This window comes from Falco cherrug, chromosome 3 (genome assembly GCF_023634085.1).
Source record: "Falco cherrug isolate bFalChe1 chromosome 3, bFalChe1.pri, whole genome shotgun sequence".
Lineage (NCBI taxonomy): Eukaryota > Metazoa > Chordata > Aves > Falconiformes > Falconidae > Falco > Falco cherrug.
Window position 1 is genome coordinate 115,717,865 of NC_073699.1, and position 26,959 is coordinate 115,744,823.

At 65.1% G+C, this 26,959-nt stretch overlaps 2 protein-coding genes across 4 annotated transcripts in view; both read left to right on the plus strand.

Annotated features, from left to right (window-relative positions):
• The first annotated feature begins 395 nt into the window (after positions 1–395).
• Positions 396–12,905, plus strand: FGR (FGR proto-oncogene, Src family tyrosine kinase). Of its 3 annotated transcripts, none has more exons than XM_055705848.1 (13): positions 396–415; positions 6,724–6,781; positions 7,079–7,331; positions 7,437–7,539; positions 7,824–7,922; positions 8,086–8,189; positions 8,271–8,420; positions 8,876–9,040; positions 10,018–10,197; positions 10,390–10,466; positions 10,548–10,701; positions 11,169–11,300; positions 11,552–12,905. In XM_055705848.1, the coding sequence occupies exons 3-13, from the start codon at positions 7,091–7,093 to the stop codon at positions 11,758–11,760; spliced, it is 1,614 nt and encodes a 537-aa protein (XP_055561823.1). In that variant the 5' UTR covers positions 396–415; positions 6,724–6,781; positions 7,079–7,090; the 3' UTR covers positions 11,761–12,905. The 3 variants fall into 3 exon arrangements, with proteins under 3 accessions (XP_055561823.1, XP_014139623.2, XP_055561824.1); XM_014284148.3 differs by lacking the exon at positions 396–415 and adding an exon at positions 1,673–1,905; XM_055705849.1 differs by lacking the exons at positions 396–415; positions 8,876–9,040 and adding exons at positions 1,675–1,905; positions 9,417–9,572.
• Positions 12,906–20,001: 7,096 nt separating this feature from the next.
• The window catches only part of AHDC1 (AT-hook DNA binding motif containing 1), a 53,730-nt gene continuing 46,772 nt past the window's right edge, over positions 20,002–26,959 (plus strand). The window contains 2 exon segments of the mRNA XM_055705552.1: positions 20,002–20,176; positions 20,633–20,754. Of these exon segments, the coding sequence (XP_055561527.1) occupies positions 20,031–20,176; positions 20,633–20,754 (268 nt within the window). The 5' untranslated portion in view covers positions 20,002–20,030.

A 26,959-nucleotide genomic window follows, 5' to 3' on the forward strand; every position in this document is an offset into this window, starting at 1 on the left:
CCCTCCGTGAGAAAAGGAAACGCTGGGGCCAGACTCACCGTCACACAGGAAAGCGGTCAGTCTTTGAGGGCTAGCCACAGGGTGAGGAGGAGGAGGAGGAAGGCTCTGGAGAGGTGGGCAAGGACCCCCATCCACCAGCATGCAATCCAGCCCGGCTCTGCAGGGAGATGGGGCGGCTGAGCTGGGATGCAGCCAGCTCTAGGCTGGAGTGTGGCCGCAGCCCCCCACTCTCCCTTTGCACCCTCATCATCCCCCCTCCCCCTCCCAGAGCACAGCCTATGCAGGAAACTGCGGCGGGGGGAAGGGGGGGGCACATAAAAATACTACCAGCCCCTCACTGTTACTGTCCCTTGTGGTGAGAGGGTGGCTGGGGGCCGGGGCTGTGCGGGATCGGGCCCAGGGAGAGCTGCAGAGGGTATTTCCAGCCGTGTGTGTGTCTGTGTGTCTGCGTGTGTCTGCGTGTGTCTGCGTGTGTCTCTGTGTGTGTGTGTGTGTGTGTGTCTGCATGTGTCTGTGTGTGTCTGCGTGTGTCTGTGTGTGTGTGTGTCTGCGTGTGTCTGTGTCTGCGTGTGTCTGCGTGTGTCTGCGTGTGTCTGTGTGTGTCTGTGTCTGTGTGTGTCTGTGTGTGTGTGTGTCTGTGTCTGTGTGCGTGCGCGCGTGTGTGTGCGCGCCTTGGAGGGGTGGCTTCCCTGCACCCCGGTTTTGCAGGGCGGGTTCCCCCAGCGAGGAAGCCCCACTGAGACCCCCTTGACTGGGGGGGTCAGGGTGCCCAAAGCCTGAGGTTCTGTCTGCAGGGCAGGTGCCTCAGCGCCCTGTGCTGGGAGGGGGCCCAGGCAGGGTGCAGGGGGGGCTCAGACAGGGTGCTGAGGGTCTCACCCCCTCCCCCAGAGCTCACCAGAGTTTGTGGGTTGGTGTGACCCGTGCCAAATCCTGGGCTTTTCCCACCAGCAACTTTATCAGGACAAGGAGTAAATAAGGGGTCCAGGATCTGGTGGGCTATCGATGGCCACAGCAACTGCTCAAGCTGGCCAGGAGCTGCACCCCAGCCTGGGGGACAGCGGGAGCCCCCCTGGGACATGGTCCCAAGCTACCTGCCATCGGCTGGGCAAGGTGGGCTGCTGCCCACCCCCACCCACCCCCCCACAGCTCTGCCCTGCTGCGGATTCACTGCGTCCCCGCAGAGCCATCGCGGAGAGACCCTGTGCCAGGCAGCCGGGTGGCTCTGCCTGTGCTTTGCCATCAGACGGCCACCTTGCTCCTGCCCCCGGCGGGGTCGAAGCCCCCCGTGTGCGATGCTGTCCCTGTGCTGTCCCCGGGGGTGCTGGCTTGGAGGGGGGTCAGGGGGGCAATGCCAGGATCTGCCTTGGCATGGGTGCGGGCAGCACCCCAGCCTGGCGCGGGCTGCCTCTGGATCCCACAGATCCCCACGCACTCCCTGTAAATCCCAGCAGGCAGAGCTCGGGAAGCCACAGCGGTGTCCCCCCATGCTGCCGGCCACCGAGGGACCCCCGATGCCAACCTGTCCCACCCTGTGCCACCTCCATGGGCAGGCGGTGGGCCCGGGCTAGCGATGCCGGAGGGTGAGCCGGCGGCCGCCCCGGCTGGGCTGGCTGGTACAATGAACCATTGCTGGGAGCGCGGGGAGGAAGGGGGGGCGAGGGGAGGGGAAGCTCTTGCTCGGCTGCGAGAGCTGCCGAAGAGACAGGGGAAACAGGCACAGGCGCTCCCCGCTCTCCCCGCAGCGCCCACCTCACCCTGCCCTGCCCTGCCACCCACCCTGCCACCCCAGCCCCCCACGCCGGGCGGTTTGGGGTGCTGTGCTGGCACCTTGGCCTGTGGTCCCGTCGGGAGCCGGGTGCGGCGTGGGAGCGGGGGTCCATGCGAGCCGGAGCAGGAGGGCTGACGGTAGGAGGGATGCATGGGGATGTGTGGGGTGCTGGGTGGTGGTGGTGCTCGGCCCCCCGCTTTGGGGAGGGGTCTCTCAATCCCCTTGCCATGTGCTGGGGGGGTGCTGAGAGTTGTCTTCCCCTTGTGTGGGCTGGCTATGGGACTGGGGTGGGATGGGGCGCTGAGCTGTGGGGATGGAAGGTCCCATGCCCCTGGCCGTGGGGCTGCTGGGGGGCTGCCACTGGGCACTGCCCTCACCGCTCCCCCCTAGGCAACATCAGCCTTTGCAATGAGCCTGGGGGCGGGCGGGCAGGAGACCCCTGTCCTCCCTGTCCCGGGGGGCAGCAAGTCAGCGAGGGGCAGCACGCCCTGGGCGGCAGTGTGGGGAGGGCTGGAGGCAGCCGCCTGCTCCAGCTCGTCCCCCGGCACTGATCGGTGGCAACGCCGCAGTGGGGAGGCTGCGGAGGCAAATGGTGCCTTCGCCTGTGCCCGACCCAAGCGCTGGGGAGGGGGCAGGTCATGGCACCCCAGGGAACACTGGGATGGGGGGCACACGCCTGCTCCCCCAGCCCCACAGGTGCCCACGGCATGCCAGCCTGGCAGGTGTTGACGGGGGGATGCTGGGGGCTGAGCTCTGCCCTGCCAGGGCTGGGGGCAGCTGTGGGGGGCTCAGACCCTGGCCGGAGTGGGTGCTCCCCCCGCTCCCTGCAGCTCTGCCTGGTCCCAGTCCTTGGTGTGTCCCAAGGAGGGACAGGAACTGGCGGCTTCCTGCCCTGCACAATTCCCTCCCCGCCCCGCTCCTCCCGGGACATTGTATTTGGAGCCCTGGCCGGCTCCCTCCCTCCGCCCCTGCAGCCCCTCGGATCCGGGAATTGCTCTTCTTCCAGCGGAAATCCTGCTTTCCCAGCCAGCGATGGGGCTGGGAGGCCGAGGGGGGCATCTCCTCCCAGGACAGGGGGCCAGGGGCCAGCCCCTGCCACGGGCCTGGTGGCTGCCGGGTGGGCTTGTGGGGGCAGATTGCTTTTGGGGGGGTGGCAAGTCCTGCCTCCTCTGCCCCGGGGTATTGGGGAGGGGGCAGCACCCTGCCGCCTCCTGGGGCTGGCACAGGGATGATGCCAGCTGGGCGGTGGCCACGCCTAGCCAGAGCACAGTTGGTTCTGGGGGGCAGTGGTCCCCTTTGAACCCTGTCCTGCTGGAGGGCAGGCAGGGGAGGGGGGGTCCCTGCAGGCATCGCTGCTGGAGAGTGCCCGGGAATAGCACCGGGCCGCCACCGCGCTGCTGATGGGCACCGCCAGTGCTCCCAGCCTGCTGGTTTCCCAACTGGGGTGGGATGCCCCACTGGGAAACCCACGCTCGGGGGATGCTCTTGCAGCGGTCACCCCGTCTGCACGTCCCCAGCAGAGCATTGCTCCCATCCCGCCATCTCTGCCGGCGTCCCCGTGTCTCGCCGGGCTCTGGAGCCATATGCTCGTGGTGTGGATCTCTCCGGCCACAGCAGGACCCTTCCCATCCCTCCTCGCACCCACTGTCCTCGGGGAACCTGCTCCCACCAGGGCTGAGCTGGGCCAGGGGCTGCCATGCCCCGCTGGGAGTTGCAGAGGACTCGCCAGGCATGGGGTGAACTGGGGGGACTGGAGCAGGGGCAGGGCTCTACCCCAGGGCCTCGGCTCTGGACTGCTGGGCTTGGGACTGGGGGCAGCGGGGAGGGAGCAGGGACGTGCCACCGTCTGCCACTGTGTTGGGCCAAGGAGCAAGGTGGAGAGGAGGGATGTGTTCTCTTGTCCCCTCCCCAGGTTTGTGGGGGTCCTGGGTGTGGGATGGGGACATGGCCTGGGGTCATGTGTCCCAATGAGCCACCCAAAATGAGGCGCCTTCCCCTCCTGCGCTGCAGCTGCTGCATGCCTCGGTTTCCCCGCTGGGACCAGGGAGGTCCAGAGCCACAGGGCGATGGATGGAGGAGCCTGGGCGGGCTCCGTGCTGGGCTGTGCAGCAGTCTCAGTTCCTCTTCCACCAGGGAGGCTGCAGGCGGGTGGTGACAGCCACCGGCGTGCAGGGCCACAGGCAAAGGACAGAGAGGGGTGCAGGGCGGAGGGGGTGGGACAAGGCGGGGGGGGGCACAAAGCACCCAAGGGGCTGCAGCTGCTGCTCAGCCCTGCTGTGGTCCCTGCCCAGCCCCCCTGGCTGCCACGTCCCCGAGGCCTGGGAACCTGCCAGCCCCGGGGTTCCCCTTGGTGGCTGCCGCACCATCCTTTTCCTCCACCTCCTTCTCCATGCCGTGCTCCTGCTGCTTCCTCCTCCCACTGCGTAGGTGCCGGCTGGGTTCCTCTGGCAGCTGCCCCTCTGCCGCTGGCGTGTTCCTTGGGGAGCCATAGCGTGCCTGGGTGCCGGGGGCCCACCCCCAGCTTGGCAGATGTCACCCTGGCTCGTCCCCATGGCACAGGGTGCGTGATGTTTCCAGAAGCCCCTGTATTTCCGCATCCCCCCAGCGCCTGACCCCTCCATCACTGTTATACTCCAGAGCAGCATGGCGGCAGGGGATGAGGGCGATACCCACGGGGTGCCTCAGCATCGGGGGTGACAGGCAGGGTGACACTGCTGCGCACCAGGACATGGCACCCGGGCTGGGAGCTGGGAGTGGGGCTGAACTGCCCCGTGCCTGGGGGGGTCAGGAGCAGATGGACAGGCGGCCAGGGATGCGGCTGCATCGTGCCCAGCCGTGCCCGGCGGGGCGGGGGCAGCGGCGGGGGTGACAAGTTGGCTGGGTCTCAGCGCAGGGCGGGAGCTGGCAGCTCGGCTGGGACTGGTGCCGGTAGAGCCGGTGTGGGAAGGGCTCGGTTGCCATCTGCTCCCAGACTCCGAGCAGCACCTTTTCGGGAGAGCTGGGGCCAGATGCCAGCGCGCAGCCATCAGACATGGGGCCAGCTGCATCCCGTCCCCACAGACGATGCAAAGGGACCGTTTTTGTGCCACCCTGCCTGGTTAGGAGGTGGCAGGGACCAGCTCGGGGATTTTGTGGGTGCCCAGAGAAGGGGAAGCATGGGTGCAATGCTGCTGTGTGGCAGCTAAGCATGGCACAAGCAGTGGCTAGAGCCCATGGTGCAGCGATATTTTGGGTTTGTCCTTGCCTAGAAGATGCTCCGTGCCCGCCTGATCCCTGTCGGCCGCTGTGACAGCACTGCCACCACACTCAGCACAGAAATTCAGCAAAATGAGAAGTTTCTCTGTGTGATGCTGGCAACAGGGTGGGTGATTCCCACCCAGAGGGGACGGGATTTGCGAGAGCTGGGGGTGTTAGTCAGCTGAAATAGCCACTTGCTGTCAGCAAAAATAAAAACCCCGAGCAGGGGCATGCCCTTTCGGATTTGGCAACACTGCCCCGTCCGCAACGGCCGTGGCCTTGCCACACTGCTGGTGTCGAAAGCGAAGGTGGAAGGGGGAGGGACGTCCCTTTCCACTCCCAGCTGAGAGAAAGGAAAGTGAATCAGACTGTGACAGGGGAAACATGCCTGAAACGTCTCATCTGCCCCAAATCCTGTGTCCTCTGCGCTCCCAGGATGGGCAGCGGGCGCAGGGCTGCTGCTCAGCACCTTCCCTCCACTCTTGGGCTGCGATGGGGTGAGCTCTGCCGTACTGCTGCAGAGCCCTCAGCCAGAAAGCTTTGCCCAGTCCAAACTGGGCAGACTGGGGTGGGTGGGCGTGCAGCACCCAGGGGAGGTGACAGGGCTGGGGACAGAAATGTCCCCTTGCAGCCATGGCAGGGGAGGACTGATTTCCTCTCCTGCGACACCTTGGCTGCCACATGTGACCCGTCCGGAAGAGTGGCCCCGACCGCAGCGAGGCCAGAAGGGCCCCTCATGCCGCCGGACACCGGCTCCCCGGCTGAGCAGAGGGGATGGGGAAACTCCGAAGGCTCCTTTTCGCCCTGCTTTGGGGCAGCTGGGGGACATGTCTGCCCTTGGTGGGAGGCGGTCGGTTTGTTGAGGACGCAGCAGGAGAAAAAGAGAAAAACTGCTCAAGGATGTGGTTTCAGCCCATGCAGGGGTGTTGCAGCCTGTGCAAGAGCTTGCAGCCCTAGAAGGGGTGTTGCCACCTGTGCAGAGGTATTGCAGCCCGTGCAGGAGTGTTGCAGCCCGTGCAGGGGTGTTGCAGCCCGTGCAGGGGTGTTGCAGCCCGTGCAGGGGTGTTGCAGCCCATGCAGGAGTGTTGCAGCCCGTGCAGGGGTGTTGCAGCCTGTGCAGGAGTGTTGCAGCCTGTGAAGGAGTGTGCATCCCATGCAGGGGTGTTGCATCTCGTGCAGGAGTGTTGCATCCCATGCAGGGGTGTTGCAGCCCGTGCAGGGGTGTTGCAGCCCATGCAGGAGTGTTGCAGCCCGTGCAGGGGTGTTGCAGCCCGTGCAGGGGTGTTGCAGCCCATGCAGGGGTGTTGCAGCCCGTGCAGGAGTGTTGCAGTCCGTGCAGGAGTGTTGCATCCCATGCAGGGGTGTTGCAGCCCGTGCAGGGGTGTTGCAGCCCATGCAGGAGTGTTGCAGCCCATGCAGGGGTGTTGCAGCCCGTGCAGGAGTGTTGCAGCCTGTGAAGGAGTGTGCATCCCATGCAGGGGTGTTGCATCTCGTGCAGGAGTGTTGCATCCCATGCAGGGGTGTTGCAGCCCGTGCAGGGGTGTTGCATCCCATGCAGGGGTGTTGCAGCCCGTGCAGGGGTGTGCATCCCATGCAGGAGTGTTGCATCCCATGCAGGAGTGTTGCAGCCCGTGCAGGGGTGTTGCAGCCCGTGCAGGGGTGTTGCAGCCCGTGCAGGGGTGTTGCCCTCTGCCTGATGCCCTCCCTGGTGTCCACAGGTGCCTCTTCTCCCCGAGGTGACATGGAGCAGCTGAAGTGACCTGAGGAGTCATCGCAGTGAGTAGGGTCGCCATGGATGGGAGCACCCCATGGGTGCCAGGGGTAGCAGGGTCCCCCTGGGCAGCACAGCTCTCCTCATAGCCCAGTCCTGATGTCACAGCCCAGGCACCCAGCTTGCTGTGCCAGGGGGTGGCAACACCCCGCTCCTCCTGGGGCTGGGGTGAGTGTGGGGGTGGGCAGGGGCCCATGCATGCACCCCAGTGCCTCTAACTGGGACCAGGTGTGCACACGCTTGTGCACGTGCATGTGCCCTGCTGGGGGGAGCACGGGACTCATGGTCCCTCTGTCCCGCAGGCCGTGCCCAGGATGGGCTGTGTGCACTGCAAAGAGAAGGGATCTGGCAAAGGGCAGGTGGGGGGCGAGGTGGGCACCCCCCCACCTCTCACCTCCCAGTACGACCCCGACCCCACGCAGCCGAGCGCCATCTTCACCCGCATTCCTGACTTCAACAACTTCCACGGCACGGCAGTGCCCTCGGCTCCATCCTTCACGGGGCCAGGGCTCTGCACCTCCAACACGCTGCAAATGCGGAGCGGGGGCATCACAGGTCAGTGGGGCTGGGGTGCTGGGGGGGTTGTCCAGCTGCACCCCTGCAGTGCTGGGGTGTGGGGGTATCCTGGGGGCTCACTGCAGCCCCCTCCGTGCGCCACAGGTGGGGGTGTGACGCTCTTCATCGCCCTGTACGACTATGAGGCCAGGACAGAGGACGACCTGACCTTCCAGAAAGGGGAGAAATTCCACATCATCAACAACACGTGAGCCCTTCTAGGCCCCTGCCACCCCCAGCACCCCAGTGCCACCCTGGGGAGGTGCCTCCGTGCATGGGTACCCCGTGCAGGACCCAGGCTGGGGACCCCAGCTCTGCTGCGGCTCCATTGCTGGGTACCTGCAAGAGAGCCAGGGCCACGTGTGTCGTGTTGAGCGGCCTTGTGCTGGGGGAGAACGGGATCTGGGGGTGCTGTGTGCGGGGTGGGGAGGGCAGGACAGCCAGGTGCCTCCGTCTGTCCCTCCTCCTCACTCTTTGTTCCTCTTTCCCCAGGGAGGGTGACTGGTGGGAGGCCAGGTCGCTGAGCACAGGCACCACGGGCTACATCCCCAGCAACTACGTGGCCCCTGTGGACTCTATCCAGGCAGAAGAGTAAGTATGGGGGGCTCAGGGGTGGAGGAAGACCCCAACCCCATCTGCCTCGGACCCAGGTGTCCTGGCACTCCCGGCGAGCCCTGGCAGTGCTGGCAAGGGGGCCCGTGGGTGGGTGTCCCCCGGTGGTTCCCCCCCGGCGCTGAGCCTGGCCCCATGGCAGGTGGTACTTTGGGAAGATCGGGCGCAAGGATGCGGAGCGGCAGCTCCTGTGCCATGGCAACTGCAGGGGCACCTTCCTCATCCGGGAGAGTGAGACAACGAAAGGTACGGGGACAGGGATGGGGACACCGGGGGGCTGCGCCCTGTGTCCCTCCCTGACCCACCCTGACCTGTGCTCCCACATAGGAGCCTACTCCCTCTCCATCCGGGACTGGGACGAGGCCAAGGGAGACCACGTGAAGCACTATAAGATTCGGAAACTGGACAATGGGGGCTACTACATCACCACCCGTGCCCAGTTTGACACCGTCCAGCAGCTGGTCCAGCACTATATAGGTAGGGTGGGATGGGGGGGCACGGGTGGCGTGGAGAGGGGTAGGGAGAGCCCAGGTTACCCTTTGGCAAAAGATAGCCATCTGGGCTAACTGGGTTTAACGGTAGGAGGGGGCTGTTCTGGTGGTGGCATTAGGGGACCCCCCGGGGGTGCCCCCCTTCTGAGTCCTGGGTGCAGGGAGCACCCAGGCTCTCCGGAGCTGTTAAATAGCCCCTGGGTCTGGGTGGGCACGAGCCATGGGCACAGCCAGGGGAACTGGGGATCCAGCACAGCCCGAGGGGGTGCGGGCCATCCCGGGGGAGGCAGAGGGGGGTGAACCCCATTTATATGTGAGCATGTCAGGGGTTGACTGGACCACGCAGGAGCCTGGGCGATGCCTGGGGCAGTGGGTGGGTGCAGCGGGCTGGCGGGGGTCCCTGTGTGGCTGACGGCTGCCCCTGCCACCCCGGTGCCGCAGAGCGGGCGGCTGGGCTGTGCTGCCGCCTGGCCGTGCCGTGCCACAAGGGAACCCCCAGGCTGGCCGACCTCTCGGTCAAAACCAAAGACGTGTGGGAGATCCCCCGCGAGTCGCTCCAGCTCCTCAAGAAGCTGGGCAACGGGCAGTTCGGGGAAGTGTGGATGGGTAGGGCCTGGTGGGCAAGCTGGGGAGAGCGGGAGGGGGGGGATGGCGGGGGCACCCCCAGGCCTGGCACCCCCCACCCCTGGGGAAGGGGCTCCTGCCTGCTGGGGCAGGCTGAGCGACACCAGTTTGACGGCATGGGGATAAGTCCCGTGTCCTGCTCTGGGGTCACAACAGGTACCCCGGGCGTCCACGTGATGTCCCTGCATGGGTGAGCAGCCCCCCATTTCAGATGGGAGCACAAGACCAGGCCGAGGGATCCCCTTTTTGCCATCCTCTTCCTCCAGTGCCCCATGCTCGCTCCGCTCGGCATGCATGCTGCATTCATCCCATCGCACCCCCTCCCTCCCTCCTACCTTCCCTGCCCCCCCCCCCGCAGAATATAACGACGGGTTGTGCCATCTGCTAACCCGCGCGTGCCCCGCTATGAAGCCCCAGACCCTGGGATTAGCTAAGGACGCCTGGGAGATAGTGCGGGAATCCATCAGCCTCGACAAGAAACTCGGCATGGGATGTTTCGGAGACGTGTGGATGGGTAAGGCTGGCCCAGCCGGCCAGTGGGTGGGGGGCACAGGGGGGGCAGGAGCAGTCCGGTCCTGCCCTGGCAGGCAGCATCACGGGATGCCAAGCGGTACCCACTGCTGGGGGGGATGGCAGCTTGGCACAGGCTCCCCCGTGGAGGGATGGGGAATGGGGTGAGGTTGGCATTAGGAGATGAACTCACAGGTGCCTTGTCCCCATGCCATGGGGTGAGGGGGACTCCTTGTCCTGGGTGGGATTTCCTTGCCCTGCCCTGATTTCCTTGTTCCTCCACCCATGCAACCCTCCATGCATCCCTCCCACCCTCCATCCATCCATCCTTCCATGCAAGCATGCACCCCTCCATCCACATACCCTCCTCCATCCACGCACTCCTCTGTCCGGTCCTGCTGGGGCTGGCTGTCCCCTGAGCTCACGGTGACGCTGTGTCCCCGGCCCAGGCACATGGAATGGCACCACGAAGGTGGCGGTGAAGACGCTGAAGCCGGGCACCATGTCACCCGAGGCTTTCCTGGAGGAGGCTCAGATCATGAAGCGGCTGCGGCACGACAAGCTGGTGCAGCTCTACGCCGTCGTGTCGGAGGAGCCCATCTACATCGTCACCGAGTTCATGAGCCAGGGTGAGGGGGGAGCACTGCCCGTGGGACCCCCCAGCATTCCTTCCTCCAGCTCTTCTACAAGCCTCACCCTGCCTGGGCACAGCTGGGGTGGGCAGGGAGCTGGTCCCAGGGCTGGGGGCTTGCAGGGGGTGGGCACCCTTGGGTGGGCACGGCTGGTTCTCAGGCGCTTTGACTGGCACCCTTTGCCTGCAGGCAGCTTGCTGGATTTCCTAAAGGATGGGGACGGCCGCTACCTGAAGCTGCCCCAGCTGGTGGACATGGCTGCCCAGGTACCGGGGATGCTGGCACAGGGTGGGGGTGCACCCAGGGGCTGCATCTGGGGGGTTCTCACTGCTTCCCACCCCCGCCAGATCGCGGCGGGCATGGCCTACATTGAGCGGATGAACTACATCCACCGGGACCTCCGCGCTGCCAACATCCTGGTGGGAGACAACCTGGTGTGCAAGATCGCTGACTTCGGCCTCGCTCGCCTCATCGAGGACAACGAGTACACAGCGCGCCAGGGTGAGCCGGTTTGGTGCCCTGCTGCTGTGGGGACGGCTGCCCTGTCCCCTCTGTGCTGCATCCCACCCTGGGCCCGGAGCTGGTCATCCCCAGTGCTGGGTGTCCTGGGCAATGGGTGTCCCAGGGGCTGGGTGCCCCCAGGGATGGGTATCCTGGGTGATGGATACCCCAGGGGATGGGTGTCCCAGGGGATGGGTACTCCAGGTACAGGGTGTCCCCAGTTCAGGGTGCCCCATGTGTGGTGTACCCCAGGCAGAGGGTACCTTGGGTGGTGGGTGCCCTTGGTGCACGGTGTCCTGGTGAAGGATCCTCCCGGTGCAGGGTACCTTGGGTGCAGGACACCTTCAGTACAGGGTGCAGCATGTCCCCAGTGCAAGGTGTCCCAGTTGCGGGCTGTCCCCAGTGCTGGCCCTGGATGTGGGTGCAGCAGGGTGCCCCGGCCATGGCTCACCTGCCTCCTCTTGCAGGTGCCAAGTTCCCCATCAAGTGGACGGCCCCCGAGGCCGCGCTTTTTGGGAAATTCACCATCAAGTCAGACGTCTGGTCCTTCGGCATCCTCCTGACTGAGCTGGTGACCAAAGGCCGGGTGCCCTACCCAGGTATGGCAGCGGGCACCCTTGGGGTGGGCTGGGCAGCAGGGTGCAGGCCAGGCAGGGGCTGACCCTCCCCGGCTGCCACCAGCAAGGCTTGCCCCATGCCTCAGTCTCCCCATCAGAGAGACCAGCGCTACGCCAGGCTTCCTATCCAAACCACGGGGCAACGTTGCTGTGTCCCTTGGTGTGCCTTAGTTTCCCCACTGGCTCATCCTGTGGGGGTGCTGGTCACTGAGCTGGGGGTCCTTGTCACGCAGGGATGAACAACCGGGAGGTGCTGGAGCAGGTGGAGCGGGGGTACCGCATGCAGTGCCCGAGCAACTGCCCACCCTCCCTGCACGAGGTGATGGTGCAGTGCTGGAAGCGGGAGCCCGAGGAGCGCCCCACCTTCGAGTACCTCCAGTCCTTCCTCGAGGACTACTTCACTGCCACCGAGCCCCAGTACCAGCCGGGGGACAACCAGTGACCTGCTGCTGGCACCCCCCAGCCGGGCTCTGGGGTGGCTTTTGGGAAAACCTCCCCCTTTTTGCAGGGGGACGTTGCTCCGTCTGCTTGTGCAGGCCCCCCCCTCAAAAAAATAATGCCTGTCAGGGGATGCTCAGGGTGCCCCCAGCTTTGCACAAGGATTTTGGACTCAGAGAGGGGGCAAAGCTGTGCCCCCCCCCCAGCCCCCCTTACCCCTCTCTTGTTGCCTTTACACCCAGCTTTGAACCTGAGAAGTGCTTTGGCTGTGGGGGAGGGGGGGGTACCCCACTGTGCTCCCCCCAGACACCCCTAGACCTGCAGCAGCAGAAGCCTCAGGGAGGGGGGACCATGCCAACCCCAATCTCCTCTCCTCCAGCTCAGCTCTGCACACCTTGGGGGGTTCAGCTCCCCAAATCCTGGTGCTGACCTGGGGAAGATCACCTCAACTTCCCTCCCCCTCCCCCCCCCCGTTATATTGTCTTTAATTTATAAGATTTTATACCCCTCACCCAGCAGTCATCTCACCGTCAGGAATCCCTGGGGTATTTGGGGGGATCCTTTTGCTCCCCCCTTTTATCTCCTCTCCTTATAGTAGAGCCAAGTCCTGAAAGCCATAAACCTCTGCTTGCACTGGCGGGGAAACAAGGGGTCCCGGGGGGGCCAGGGGTCCTTGGGGGGCCCAGGCTGGGGTGGGACAGCTCTGCCCCAGGGGCTGTTTCCTGCTGCCCCATGTCAGGCAGGAGGGGGGTACGGGATGGGGTTACCCCCACGGCGCTCAGGGGGGGTCCCCACTGCAGCTTGGCTCAAACCGCTGCGGCAAGCGTTACAGGGGGCTGGGGGGGGACTCGGGGCACAATGTGAATGTGATGGTGCTGGGGTGGGGGGGGATGCCACCCTGCCAGCTGGCTCCTGGGGGGCCGGCTGCCCCCCTGGGCACCCCCTTTCCTAAAGGGGGGTGCCTGTAGTCCCAGGCTTGGCCCCAGCCTTGCTCCCCATGGCCAAGAGCCCCCCAGCACCCATGGGGCAGGGCTGTGGGTGGCCAGTGCCATCCAGGGGGGGTGAGGGAAGAGGAGGGGAGGGATTTGTTGTTTATTTTTTTTTAAATCCAGTCTGTAAATAGAGAGAAATAAAACCTTTCTAACAAGTGTGGGGGGGGGGGGGAACCTGAGTCCTTTTTCCCCCCCCCTCAGGTTGAGGAGCTGCCCCAGGTGGGTATAAGGCAGTGGGCAGGGTGGGCTGGGGGGTGGCTAGAGCTGGGGGGGGGGGGCAACCCTGCACTGCAGGAGTTGGGGTGGGGACACCCATCCCCATGCAGGGGGGCTCCCAGGTTCAGCCAAGCCAGGACTGGGAGCTGTATCCTCACCCTCTCCAGCCCAGGGCACAGACATAGCCCAGGCTGGGGGGGCCACCCCCGTGGGGGAAAGCAGGGAAAGGCCCCCCTGCCCCCACCCCCCCTCCAGCCATTTAAGGCTGCAGCGTCAGTTCCCCTTGCAAAGAAAAGCCTGGAAAAGCAGGGCTGGGAAGCATTTGGGTTTGCAAAGCTGCCCCCACACAAGGCAGTCCCCCCCCACACCCAGCATCCCCACTGTCCCCTCCTGCTAGCTTGCAGGCATGTGCGTTAACGAGGCAGCAGCCTGAGTTTAATTAGCAGGGGGGGTGTCTGGCCAGGGGAAAATGCTGGCACCCTCCTCCGTGTGAGGGCAGACATGCCAGTGGGGGGGGTCCTGTGCTTGGAGGCTGGGGAAGAAAAGGTTAATTTTCCTTGCAGCTTGGCCTCCCCAGCAGGGCCCAGCTGTGGCGGCTAATGAATTCCCCAGCACTGGTGGGAAGGGGGGACTGGCCCTGGCCCCATCCAGGGGGGGCTCAGGCTAGGGGGGAGGCCCTGGGCAGGTGGGGAGAGGGGCACGAGGCCAGTGCCAGTGGGTTTGGGGATACGCTGGGGGGCCTGGGTACATGCCACCATCCCTGGGCACCTCCCCAGCTCCCGCTTCACCCCAACTCCTACAAGGGCTGCAAATCCTCTGGGCACAGGGTCACGCAGTGGAGCAGGGCTGGATGCAGCCGCACCCCTTCCCCATCCCAGGGAAAAATCCCTCCGGGAAGGGCCAGGCCCCCAGCCAGGCTTGGCTGGGCAGCGTGGCACGGTGCCCGGTGCTGGGGGGGCCAGGCGAGGAGAGCAGATTGCGTGGCACCGCCAGCCGAGGCGAGGAGGCGGTTGGCACCGGAGCGCAGCGGGTAGAGCCCTGGTGCCAGATTGCAGCCACCGGCTCCGGCTGCCCCATGCCTGGGGCTGGGCACCCAGGGCCACACAGGCGTGGGGGGTGAGGGCCACGTGGGGCACCCCACGGCCATGGCAGCATCCTCATCACACCCCCCTGCCTGGGGGAGGTTGGGGCTTTGGGTTGTGCCACCCCTTGGCTCTGCCCCCCCGTCTGCCCCCCGCTTTGTATCACCCCCGTGCTTGGCGTGCACACACGTGCACACCCATGTGTTCAGTGCACACGTGTTCACATGCACGCCGCCTGTCCTGGGTGTGCACACGCGTGCATTCAGTGCAGCCCTGCTCCATGCACGCGTGTGCACACACACACACACTCTAATATTCAGTGCACACAGGCTCTGACACATGCCCAGCACCCCAAAACAGCTCTCCCTTTGTGTAGGGTGCACACATCTCACCCACGCAATGTGTCCCTTGTCCCCAGGCCCACGGGGACACACATGCTGTACCTCCCCAGCCCCATGTGGGTGGCAGGGCCCTCCAGCTGGGGGGAGCACCCCGGTTCAAGCCTGCTCCCTGAGCCGGGCACAGCACTGCAGGGTTGGGGTCCCCCCCTGTGCCCCCTAGCACCAGTGCTGGGCAGGATCCATCCGCAGCTCAGCCCTGGTAATTAAAGTCTCCCACTTAATTGCAACTGGAGGTTTCGTAGAGCAGGGCTGGCTCGGAGGGGGCTATGGGGACCCCGACCTTGTGCGCCCTGGCCGAGGTGGGGGGGCCAGGCAGCAGCTGCTGGGCGCTGGCTTGGGAAGGAGATGGATGCGGCTGCACGGCCGTGGCGGGCACCTGTGGAGAGAAGAAGGCTGGAAAGCAGAGCCGGGTGGGAGGAGGGAGCAGCTGGGCACCGGTGGGGAGGAAGGCTCACCATCACCCTCGCCATGTCCACAGGCAGCCCCTCCATCCAGGATGCGATGGGCTGATGGGCACTGCCGGATGGACCCTGGTGTGCTGAGCCCTGGCTGTGCCAACCCTGACTTGATCCCTGTTCCTGCCTGCTTGGGCACGCGGAGGGGCTGATCCCACCACGCTCCGGCTGCCCAGCAAGGTGACACCTGGGCAGCAGTGAGCAGGATCAGACCCTTGTGCTCTGCTGGCTGCCAACCTGGCAATTCCCTCCAGCGCAAAATTCACTTAAAAAGGAATAAAACCAAATCTGGGACCTGGCCTGGTGTGGAGGGGCAGGGTGGCGATGGGGACTCCCCACCACTGCCCTCCTCATGCTCCGCTTTCACCTTCCTGCAGCTTGGGCCAAATCCTGCCCTCCCGATGGGAAACGATGCCACCCCCCCTCGTGTCCCCAGCTGAGGACCCCCATCCCCAGCAGTGCCGGTGGCAGCAGTGGGGCAGGGTTGAGCCAGAGGGTTTGTGCTGACCGTGCCGTGTCCCGGGGGCCCGCACAGATCTGGCCATGTGCTTTTACATGCTGTCGGGCTGCCACAATCCCTGCAGGACCACGGTCACGTCACTGCAGTCTGTCCCCAGTTCTCACCTTCAGTGTCGTGAGCGTGAAAGCTCTCGAGGACAGAGAGCGGGGCCCAGGATTGCAGGGACCGGTGTGAAGGGGCTGAAGGCAGGGACCCTCATCCTGGCCTCCGTCCTCCTGTCCTTTCCCCCTCTCCCGCCATGGGTGCCCCGAGGCAGGGGCGAAGGGGTTAAAGTGTTTCGCCCTGGGGTGGCTGCAGCCTGAGCAGGGGAGGGGGCATTGATTTTATGCGAATGCTGGGTTGCATCGACCAGGGATGGGGGGAGGGAGGGATTGCTGCTGGGGGGGCACAGCCGCCTGCCCGCTTCTGGGGTCAACCCCGCCAGAGTCCCCGCAGCTCCCGGCAGCCCAGGGCAGGGTCCACCCTGAGTGCCTCCAGCCAGCAGGGATGGAGAGACTGGGGAGGAGAATGGGACCCCCCCCTAAAGCTGCTGCAGGGTTCATTTTTGCTGCAGAGCTTGGGTTGGGTGCTTGAAGGGAACACGGCTGTGGGTGCTGGGGAGGGCAAAGCTCATCATCCAGACCCGGGGGCTCTGGCCCCTTCCCCTCCCAGCTGGCCAGTCCCTGCAGCATCACAGGCAGTGCTGCAGAGCCAAGCCCTGGCTGCAGCATCTTCTGGAGAGGAGGCAAAAGCAGCTCAGCACCACCTCCCTGCCCTCACCCTGCCTGCAGCTGAGGGCCGAATCCAGCAGGAGGCTGCAGCATCAGGTCCCCCTGCTGCTCTTCAGGACCCCCATCCCCATCGTGCCCAGACCTGCCCTCCCTGCTCCTGCCTGCAAACCCTGCCCGTGCCTGCCAGCCCACGCGGTCCCGCTCCGGCTGGCTGCTCTGCCCGCCTGTGCCAGCCTCGGTCCACACGAGCGCGGCGGCAGCTCGCGGGCGGGAGGTTCTGGAGAGAACATGCCCACCCGGTGCCAAGCGCGCGGTGGGCGCAGGTGTGAGACCACTGCAGATGGCCGGCGCTGCAGACCCTGGCATGAGGGAGCCGCCGCGCTGCCACCCTCCCCGGGGGTCCTCTTTCCCAGAGCTGCTGTCGGGAGCCATGTCTCCCTTGTGACCGGGAAGGAGCCATCCCCACCCAAAACAAGCCCGGGGTCTGTCCCTGTCCCCTCTGGCCCAAGCTCCCCAGGGACCGGTGGAGCCTGCAGAGCTCCTGGGTCGTGGATCGGAGCCGCGCCCCAGCGGCAGCAGTGGCCAGACAACAGTGGAAAGTGGCCAAAAATGTGGTTTTAGGCTTGACCAGGCTTGGAACTGCTGGTCCAGGCCTGCAGGGACTGTGTCCCCAAAGGGGAAACTGAGGCAAAGAGGGATTTATCGGCAGTCACCCAGCAGCTCAGCACGAGTCACTGGGAGGGGACACCTTCTTCCATGGAAAAACAACTGATATTTGGAGAGCCACGTACTGGCCACAGCAGCATCTGTGACAGCAATGGGGGAGCAGCAGGATGTGGTGACAGAGGTTTCTCGGGCGAAGCAAGGCGTGGGGACAGTCGGGTCACGCAGACACTCGCAGATGGGGAGGAGGCACAGCAGGAACCTTGCTCTGCCCGGGGCACAGGGCTGCTCGGGGCTGCTCAGAAACGGTTGCGTTGGGGAGAAATCTGGGATGGTTTTGCTGCTGCTGTGGGGAAGCACGGGGCTGGAATTTGGGGATGGATGGGTCTTTTCTGCCGCAGTTACATTTGTCAAGGTAAAATCTGACTGGCCCCAATCCTCTGCAGACACCCCAAACCCAGCTGGGGTCTCTGGACCATGCTCTCCACAAAGGCAGCTCCTGCATCCCAGCAATGCATCAAACACCCTTCACTGTCCTCCTCGCCGCCCTGTGCCCGTGCACCCCAGCTCTCCCCCTCAGCACCGCACTGCACCCCGCTGCCTCCCAGCCCTCTGCTCCCACCCAGGGAGCCGGTGGCTTTCAGGGTGCCCACTGCCACCACCCCCCAGCCAAGCCAACCCGAGCTTTCGGGGGACAAACCAGGCAGGTCACCCGCTGGCCTGATCCTGGCAAGGGTGCTGGCGAGCAGCACCTTCCCCCCCGGGTTTGCGGAGGGGGGGGCTGGACTCTCCGGGTCAGCTGCCCGCAGGGTGCGGGGACACGGGCTGAGGGCTGGGGACAGCGGTGGCCCCGGCTCGGCAAAGCAGCCACTAGATGGTAGCGTAAGTCCACGCCAACGCTGCTGACACAGCACTTGGCTGGGAGCGGGGACAGGGTGCCCGGGTGACCCGGGTGGCCCTGGGGACCCGCCTGCACCACCCATCTCCCCAGGGAAAAAAAGAGAGCGGAGGGGCTGAGCACCCGCGGAGTTGTGACACGGGTGGCAGGGGCACGGCTCACCTGCGCCAATGCCCCCTGCCACGGCTGGACGCCACCGAGGCACCAAACGGGGGGTGCGGGGAGGACCCCACTCCCAAACCCATCGCATCCATCTCCCCGTTTCCACCCCAACCCACCCCGTGCAGCTGAGCTGGGGACAGCTGTGGGGCACAAGCCTGACTTGAGAGGGGACTGGGTTTGTCCTGGGGCCTTGGGGTGACACAGGGCACCCAGCTCGGCGTGGGGGGTCCCATGGGAGCCTGGCAGGGCTGGGGTGTGGGTGCCTCTTTGCAAGGACCTCACTGCAAAGTGCCTCTTCGCTTTGCTCCTCATCCCCGCTGCCAGCCCTGCCGAGGGCTCCATGCCAGACTGATATATATATTTTATGATAACTATAGAGATGCACTTCAAACCTGACAAAGGACTTTGACAGTTTTAAGCATCTCTTTGATTAATACATGACCTTTTAATGCTTTGGATTAAATTAATAAATCTTTTACATTCTAACCCGTTCTGCTTGCAATGTAATGTTTTTTGTACGACCTCCTTCTCTCCCTGCCCATGCAAGACAGCTGACCCATCCCTCCGTCCCGCTCCCCTGGTGCACACACAGGTACAGCAATACACAGCTTTGCAATATTCATAGGGCGCAAAGCCCTGCAAGGCAAGAAGGGAGGGATCCTCCTCGTTTTTTGAACCGTCCCTAAAAATAGCAAGAAAATTCAAAGCTGACATTCAGGGCGAGGGGACGAGGAAGCCTGCAAAGTTGCTCACTCAGCCACCAGCAATTGCAGCGATCCTGTCTGCGTGTGCAGATTCCTCTGCTGACCGGGCTGAAGCCCAGGCCTCCTCTCCGCACCGCTTCCAGGAGCAATGCAGACCGGTCCCCATCCTCATCCGGGGTGTGCAAAGTCCAGCCAGCCCCTGATCCATCCCCACCGATCCCGCTGGGGTACACGGAACTCTAGGGACAGAGCTGCCAGCTTTTCAGGTGCAATAGGTCCCTGCTGGAAGATAGCTATCAGCTTGACCCCAGCTCACCAGTACATCCCAGTCTGGCTGTGAAGCTGGGTTCCCAGTGCGTATCGTGAGCACAGCTTCACTCCTTGCTGCCTGTTGATCCCAAAACACACACCAAACCCCAACCTGCACCACGCAGACGAGGCGGAGGGCTGCTGTAAAGCCAGGTGCTGTGTCTCTCCCTGCACCCATGTGTTATTTCATCGATGACTCACGTGTTATTAGCAGCCAAGCAATATTCCCAATTCCCTGGAGTTAACCCTTCACTCGTCACTCACAAAAACACAATGTCATAACAAACATCAGTAGTATTATCTACTTTAATTATATTGTATCTACCCAGCTCTGGGAACATTAACATCGGCGGAGACTTGGAGGGAAGGTGCTAGGGGGATGCTCCGTGGAGGAAGGTCACGGGGTGCTCAGGGGGCTGGGGGGGCTTCTCCCTGCTCTGCCACCACTGTCCCAAGGGGCCTTGGTCACCACCTGCCCTCCTGGCATCCCCTTTGGGACCTGGCCGAGAGGGGATGCAGTGCTGTACCCCCAAGAAAGTGGAGGAGTAGGATGATATCAAACAGCGAGGAAGTTTCCAGGTCTCCAGGTTTTTTTGCTTAAAAAAAAAAAAGTGGAGGGGGGAAAAAAAAGGGGGGGGGACATGGGGGGGGGGGGCGCTCCTTAGGGGTGCGTGAGGGCGCAGGGGTGCTGAGCTGGAGAGGGTGATGATGTTCAGGTGCGCACCCCAGATTGTGGCAGGGGGCCGCAGGGGCTTGTGCGTGTGTCCCCCTCAAGCCTGCATCCTCAGGGAGGGGGGGTGCGCAGTGCGGGTGCAACCCGGGAGAGGGCAGCAATGCCCCGCGCATCCCACTGGGACCTCGGGGGGGGGGGGGGGGGGGCGGGCATCCCGGGGGTGGGGGGGGGGGCAAACCACCGTGGTTTGTCCCCCCACCCGCCGGGGTTGCCCCCCCATAAGTATCCCCCTCCCCAAGCAGCGCGCAACGGAGGCGCGCCCGTTTGCGCCCCTCCCTGCGCGCTTCGCAGCGACGGGGAGGAGAAAGAGGGGCGGAGGGGGGGGGGGGGAGAAGGAAAGGAAGGAGGGAAAAAAAGGGGGGGGGGGAAAGGAAGGACTACAAGGCCCGGCATGCCCCGGCGGTGCTGCACGGCTCCCCGGGGTGCCGGATGCTGGCCGTGCCGCTGACAGCGGAGCGAAGCGGAGCCGCGGTCCCCGCCGCGCACGGAGAGGAGAGAGGGGCAGGGCGCGCCTCGCCGCCGGCTCCGCTCCCCCCCTCTTATCCCAGCCCCCACAAAGCCGGGAGCGGCAGAAGGCAAGAGCGAGGGAGGAGGTGGAGGAGGAGGAGGAGGAGGAGGAGGAGGAGGGAGGAGGAGGAGGAGGAGGAGGAGGAAGGGGGGAGGCAGCGGCAAGCCAGGGCTCTGCTGCGCTGTGTCTTTCTTTGCTTTCCGCAGGCGGCGAGCGGCGGAGGCGCAGAGGGGAGGTCGGTTCCCCTCCGCCTCCCGCTCCGCTGCCTTTTGTGTGTGTGAGAGGCGAAGGGGGGGGGCAAAAAAGAGGAGAAAAAAGGAGGAAAAAAAAAAAAAAAGCGAAGCGGTAGCGGGGAGAGAAAAGCCCGGAAAAAAATAAAATAGAGGGGTGGAGGTGGGGGAGAGGGAAGGAGGAAAGCGGAGAGGAAAGAGCAGGCAGGGGACGGAGGAGGGGGCGGGCTGGCAGGAGCGGAGTTGCCTGGGGAGAATGTGAGCAGGAGGCGCTGGAAATGCTCTCGTTGAAGGTGGCGAGCGGTTGCCGAGGGCTCCGGGACCCCCGCGGCCGGTCAGGAGGCAGCCCCGCCGGACGGCAGGAGCCTCCCCAAGCGGGCGGGCTCCGAGGGGCTCGGAGCGCAGCAGCCGGCGGGTGAGTACCGGGGACCCCCCGCCTTTGTGTGGGGCTGGGAGGCGGGAGGGGAAAGGTTTTGGGGGGGGGAGGACACACGGGACACCCCCTTCGGGCAGAGCGGAAGGGGGGGGAGGCGGTGGCGTGTCCCCCGCCGTCCCCTCCGCTGAAGTTGCGCGGCGAGTTGGTGCCAAATTGCAGGAGTTTAATGGCACTTGGGGCGGGGAGGGGCGGGCGGGGGGGGGGGGGGGCCGGGTCGAGCCCCCGACTGGGGGGGTGCTGCGATCTCCACGAGTTCGGCCGCCTCCCCCTGGCCGCCCCCCCCCGCCCCCCCGCCTGCCCCCCCCCCCCCCGGCTGCGAGCGCTGAGTGACAGCTGTCAGAGCGGGCTCTCTCCGCTAGAAAGGCAGGCCGCCGCCGGAGCCGCGCGTCTCACCGACGTTTGGGGTTAGCCGGGCTTCCCGGGGGACGGGGGGGGGCCCCCCGGGGCACAGCATCCCAACCCCTTTCCCTGGCAGCCCGGCCCCCTGGAGCGGCGGGCGGGCCCGCGGGGGGGCTGCCCCGGGGCGGGGGTCGGTGGTGGTGCGTGGGGTGAGGGCGGGGGGCTCACCCCAATCCCGCCGGCGAAGTTGTGTGGTCCGCGGTGCGGGGCTCGGTGAGCGGTTGTCACTTCGGTGCCTGTCATCCCCCCCTCTGATTTGTTTTTATCGATCAGCTGATTTAAATCCCCCCCCCCCCCCCCCCCGCTCCGCGATCTGGCGCGGGCCCCTCGGTGCTTGCACAGCAATGGGGACCCCAGGGGAGCAGTGGCTTTGGCAGGGGGTGCCATCACCCCATGGGGGTCACGCTAACGCCAGACCCTCTCCCCACCCTGGGGATGTGTTTGGTGTCCCCAAGGCCAGGGCAGGTGGAGACACCTGGGTCCCCCCACTTGTTTATGTGCTGGCAGGGGGACATGGCCCCAGCTGCGACCAGGTGGCCTCGTGTGTCCAGCCCCTCGGCCCGTGGCTGCCAGAAGAGCCCCCAAAAGCCGCGGGCTGAGCTCATTGTGTGCCACGGTGGAGTCGCTCCAGATTTATCCTGCGTGACAGAGAGCAGAAGCGAACCCCCAGGGCGACAGGCACGGATCCTGCCCGCTCGCTTTTGACCCAGGCGCTGTCGGGCGCTGGGGGGCGCGTGGTCCATATTGGGGGGCCCCCCCAGGCCTCCCCCCCCCCCCTCGCCCTTTCCTCGCCCCCCCAGGTGTCCCCTTACACTGGCTGCTCCTGCTGGGCTGAGGAATTTGCAGGGGAGGGTGGTGGTGGTGGTGGGAGGGGGGGGAAGAGGAGAGCGAGGGGGGGCGGGGTGGGGGGGTGGGCTGGAGAAGGGATGGCATGGCGCCAAATTCCGCTCTGCCATGTCTCTGTAACCTGAATAGGCCAACTCCATCCCCGGTGCGAGTCCCTCGGGGCTCTGCCGCGCTCCGATGCAGTCAGGCAGGAGGTGGCTTTCGCCCAGCTGCTGGCCTTCCCCCGCCCCCCCCCGCACCCCTCTGCACCCCATCAACCACAGTGCGGTTCCCTCCCTCCGCCGTCCGGTGTGCAGCAGCCGCCGCCAGCCAGAGCCACCGTGCGCCCCGCCGGGACACGAGCAGGCAGGAGGTGGAGGTGGCCGGGGTTTTGGTGGCGGGGGGAGAGGCGAGGGGTTGGCACCGGCATGGGGATGGGGTAGCCAAGGACACGGCGGGAATGGGGCGGCCGGTAGAGGAGAAGCGATGGAAACCCGTGGAAGGTTACGGGAAGCCTGGGGGGGCCAGCGCTGCCCTGGCCTCCTTAGAGGAGGCAGCAGAGACCTGGGGCAGGCTATTTCTGCTGAGATCCCGAGGAAAGCTCTGGGAGAATTGTGGGCTTCTATAAATAGTGTGTGTCAGCCGAGTGGAAACAGGGCCTTGAAATGCTCCTGCTATTCTCCCGAGTGCTTGGAACCAGCTCTTGGTAAACAGGGCAGTGGTGGGGAGGGCTGTTTCCTTCTTCCGGGCTCGTTAACGGGAGCGTGGTGGGGGGAGCAGGAGAGACTGGGGGGGGATTTTTGCCTGGCCATAGGGCAGGGCTCCCCCCCGGGGCCGGCTGGCTGGATGCTGGGCTGTGGCCGGGCTGCCCGGATGCGGGATGGCCCCTGAATGCGTCGCAGATGTCCCTGTCCCCCCCCTCCACCATCCCCTCCCCAGCCCCACCGCCCGCCAAACTTCAGGGCTGGGGTGTGCCGCGCGGGCTGGCTGTGGTCCTCAGGGAGCTGGCGATGCCGGGGGGCGGTTCTTGGGGCGCGAGGGCTCAGCTGGCCAGGGGATGCTCGCCAGGCCCCCTCTTCTCCCCAGCACGGGGCTCTGCGGGTTCGCAGCCTGGTTCCCCCACTCCTCACTGTGTGTCCGTCCATCTGTCCGGGCTGGAGTTGCTCCTGCTCTGCCTCAGGGCACACACTGAGCGATGCTTGGCCCAGTGTGTGTGCTGGAGGGCAAGTATTTGGTACTGTGAGACCTTCCCTCGCCATGCCTGGACACCCAGGGTGCTGGGGACCCCCTCCCTCGGGGGCTTTTGCATGTGGAGGGGACGTGATGACATGTGCCCAGGGTGTTTGGTTGGCTCCGGGCTGCGTCCTGGTGGTCCCACGGCCACGGGTGAGCATTTCAGCTTTGCGTGAGGACCCGGCATCGTGCGTGGCGTCGCCTCCCCTCACACCCGCGCCCCAGTATTTATTCCGTGCTGCAAACGGTGGCTCAAAAGCTGCGTTATTATTTTCCTTTTGAAATAACAGAGAGGGGACACAAATGGGGTGCTGCTACGGTGCCCGCCATGAGTTTTTAAGGTGATGTCTGGTGGGCTGCAGGGTGCGAGGGATCCAGCGCGTGCCCAGTGGGATTTGACGTGGCAAAGCAAAGCAACCAGGAGCTCAGGGGGGTGTCGCGGTGCTGGGGAGCTCACCCTGGCCCTGTGGGCTGGCTGACCCAGGTGAAGGCTGGGGTGCTCTGTGGCAGCACAGTGCAGCGTGCCGCTCTGCGTGGGTGGGAAGGGGCGAGCGCCAGTCCGTTTTTATTTTTTCTTCTCTCCATCTTTTTTTTTTTTCCCCTTTCTTTCCTTTTTTTTTTTTTTTTTTCCCCTCCCTCTCTGTGGGTTGAGTGTTGGGGCGACAGACAGGGAAAGTCTGAGCAATGGTCTCCGCGCTGGTGCTGTCTTCAATCACCGCGTCCCAGAATCCCTCGCTCTGGGCCTTCTAGGCACAAGGGCTTACAGCGAAAATCGGCAGCTGCAGCTGCGAGTGAAAGCACAAGAGCCCGGCTGGGTCTTTGGCATCGGCAGGAGAGCAAAAAGCTGGGGGAGGCGAGGAGGGAAAGGAGGGAGGGGGGGGGGGGGGAGAAATGTGCCCTGTGGTTTTTTTTCCAGGCTTGCCACCGAGGGTTGTGTTTCAGAGCATCGGTTCCTGGGCGCGGGAAGAGGCGGGAAGGGAGGGGGGTGCAGAACGATGCCTCCGGGGAGCTCATTAAAATCTGTCGGCTCCCCCCTTTTGCCGGCCGAGGGAGGCTGGATACGAAGGGGAAGAAGGGAGGGGACGTGCTGGGAAGGAACATGCCTGCAAACTGGCTGCCCGGTGGGGACAGTTCCCAGCCCAGGCAGGAACGCTGCCCCGGGGGCTCACCTGTTGGAGCATGTAGGATGCCTGCATGCCAGCGGGGGCCGTGACAAGGGCGGGTGCGCGCCGCCACGCCAGGGACTCCCTCTGCGGCAGGGCAAAGCCCCCCCGGGGATGCTGAGCTGGGCTGGGAGGTGTGATGAGCTGCCACGGTGCAGGGGGGTGCTGCGGTGGCCGGGGGTGCAGGGGGTCAGCAGGGTGCGGACAAGCGGGAGGGGGTGTTAGCGGGAGGTGTCGGCACGTGTGCAGCAGAGGTTGGTGCGCAGGGATGGATGGCGCTGGCGTGCAGAGCCGGGGGGTGAAGGTGGGTCTGGGCAGGTGCTGGCAGGGGACACGCCACCGTGGTGAAAACACCTCCTTCCCCTTCTCGGTGATGGGAACGGGGACAAACAGTGGCAGGGGACCCCCCTCCCCATGCCAAAGCCCACCCCGCGCAGGCGTGCAGGCGGGTGAGCACTGATGCAGCCTGGCCTGGCGTGATGCGGGGAGACAGGGGAGCGGCGAAATGTGCTATTGATCCTCTCAGAGGGAGAGCAAAGCAGTTCTGGCATCCGCCAGCTCCAACCTCTGCCCTTCCCGCCGCTAAACGAGCTCCAGGCGGAGGGAGCAGCATCCCATCCCATCCCATCCCATCCCATCCCATCCCATCCCATCCCATCCCATCCCATCCCATCCCATCCCATCCCATCCCATCCCATCCCATCCCATCCCATCCCTGTGCCGCCACTGCTGCCGCCCCCGGGGCCCCGAGCCCCACGCACACTCTTTGCCTCCTGCTGACTTCAGCGCATCGGCTTGGGCTCGGCGCCTGTACATTCCTCGCAAAACCTGGGCCTAAAATATCTGGAGGAGGACGGAGCGCCTTGGGCGAGGGAGATGAGCTCTTCAGCTGCGGGAAAGAGGGAGGCTGCTCAGCTGGAGGCAACAGGGCTGCTCTGCTCCCCCGCCGGCTGCGGGTCCCCTGGGAATTTGCTGGGAATGAATTTTTCCTGGTGAACTCAGTGGCTCGGTTTGGGATGGGTGCGCCTGAGCCGAAGCAGGGGCAGGAGGGGGAGCGCGGCACCTCGTGCATCGCTGGATGGGTGGTATGGGGAGCAGGGTGGCAGGGGAGCAGGGTGATGGGGGAAACAGGGTGGCAGGGAGCAGAGTGATAGGGCAGCCGGGTGGTAGGGAGCAGGGTGACCGGGGAGCAGGGCGGCAGGGTGACAGGGCAGCAGGGTGACAGGGGAGCAGGGTGGCAGGGGAGCAAGCTGGGGCTGGGTGGCTGAGGAGGGACAATAAATGCCGAGAGGGAGGTGCTAGGCGGGAGGCTGTGTGAGAACCAGTTTGCGAGGTCCAGATTGGCAGCAGATCCTGAACCAGGAGGAGCTGAGCATCCATACGGCCCCTGCCGAGATCAGACGAGACGACAGCGACTCGGTTTGGGGGAAGAAATTGGAGGCGGGGGAAGCTTTTTTGCTGAAATGAAATTTGAACCCCAAAGTGGGAGGGAAGTGGAGGTGGGGGGCACGGCTCTCTCCACATGGTTATTACTGCTGTTTTCCACCCAGCTGAAAGGAGAATGTAGCTTAATATGGACCCGCGGGGAGGAGAAGCGATCGGGAACGGGGATTTGTCAGGAGGGAACTGGGAAACAGCGAGAGAGACGTAGAGGTGAGAGTGGCCAGCGCATTGCCCAGGGAGGTGTTTGCAGCCCGGCAGGAGAGGACCGAGCTGGGCTGGAACAAGGCGCTATTGTTCTTGGCGAGCGGGGGGCCAGCCCGCGGCCCCCCCCAGACCTGCAGAGCTGGCGCGGATGCGGGGAAGGGTTTTTGGGACCGGTTTTCCCAGCAGATTGCTGGTTGGGGAGTGGGAAGAGCTGGTGGTGTTGGGGGTGCGCCAAAGGGACAGGCCAAAACGCCGGGGGAGACGAAGGGGCGGGTGGGGGGTGATGGCAGGTGAGCCGGGGGAGTTGGGGATCAGCGAGCGGGAGGGTGGGAGGGTGGGGGCGGCAGAGCGGGGGGCTCAGTGGCCAGAGGATGGCGTGGGGAAGGGGCTGTGTGAGTGGTGGCAGGGCAAAGCCCGGTGTCCCTCGGCTGGCAGGCGTAGGGGCTCCTCCTCGACGCGTGCACGGGGCTGGGGAGGGCGAAATGAAGGGGCTTCTCCCCTTGCTGGCCCAAGGACCCCTATCACCCCCGCAATCCGGGTCCTGCTGTGTTCCTCTCTTGGTTGTTGGCTTCTCTCTGGCAGCCCCCAGCGCACCGCCGCTATTCCCGCATGTCCCCTTGGTCCCTCACCCCCAGCGCCTGCCATCGCCACCCTTGGCACCGCCGCTGCTGTCAGCATCTCGCTTTCTGCCCCCAGCGTCGGGCACGGAGGCGTTGGCAAGAGCCGTGGCCCCATCCCGCTGTTGGCATCAGCCGCTGCGTTGCCGCAGCCACCAGCTGTCCCCTGGGCCATGCTGGAGCTTGGGGACACCCCAGGGTGCCGACGAGCTGGAGTGCAGGGGAGCAGCGAGGCACGTAGGGGCTGGAGGAACAGGAGGAACAGGAGGAGGAGGGAGAGACACACAGCCCTGTGGGGTC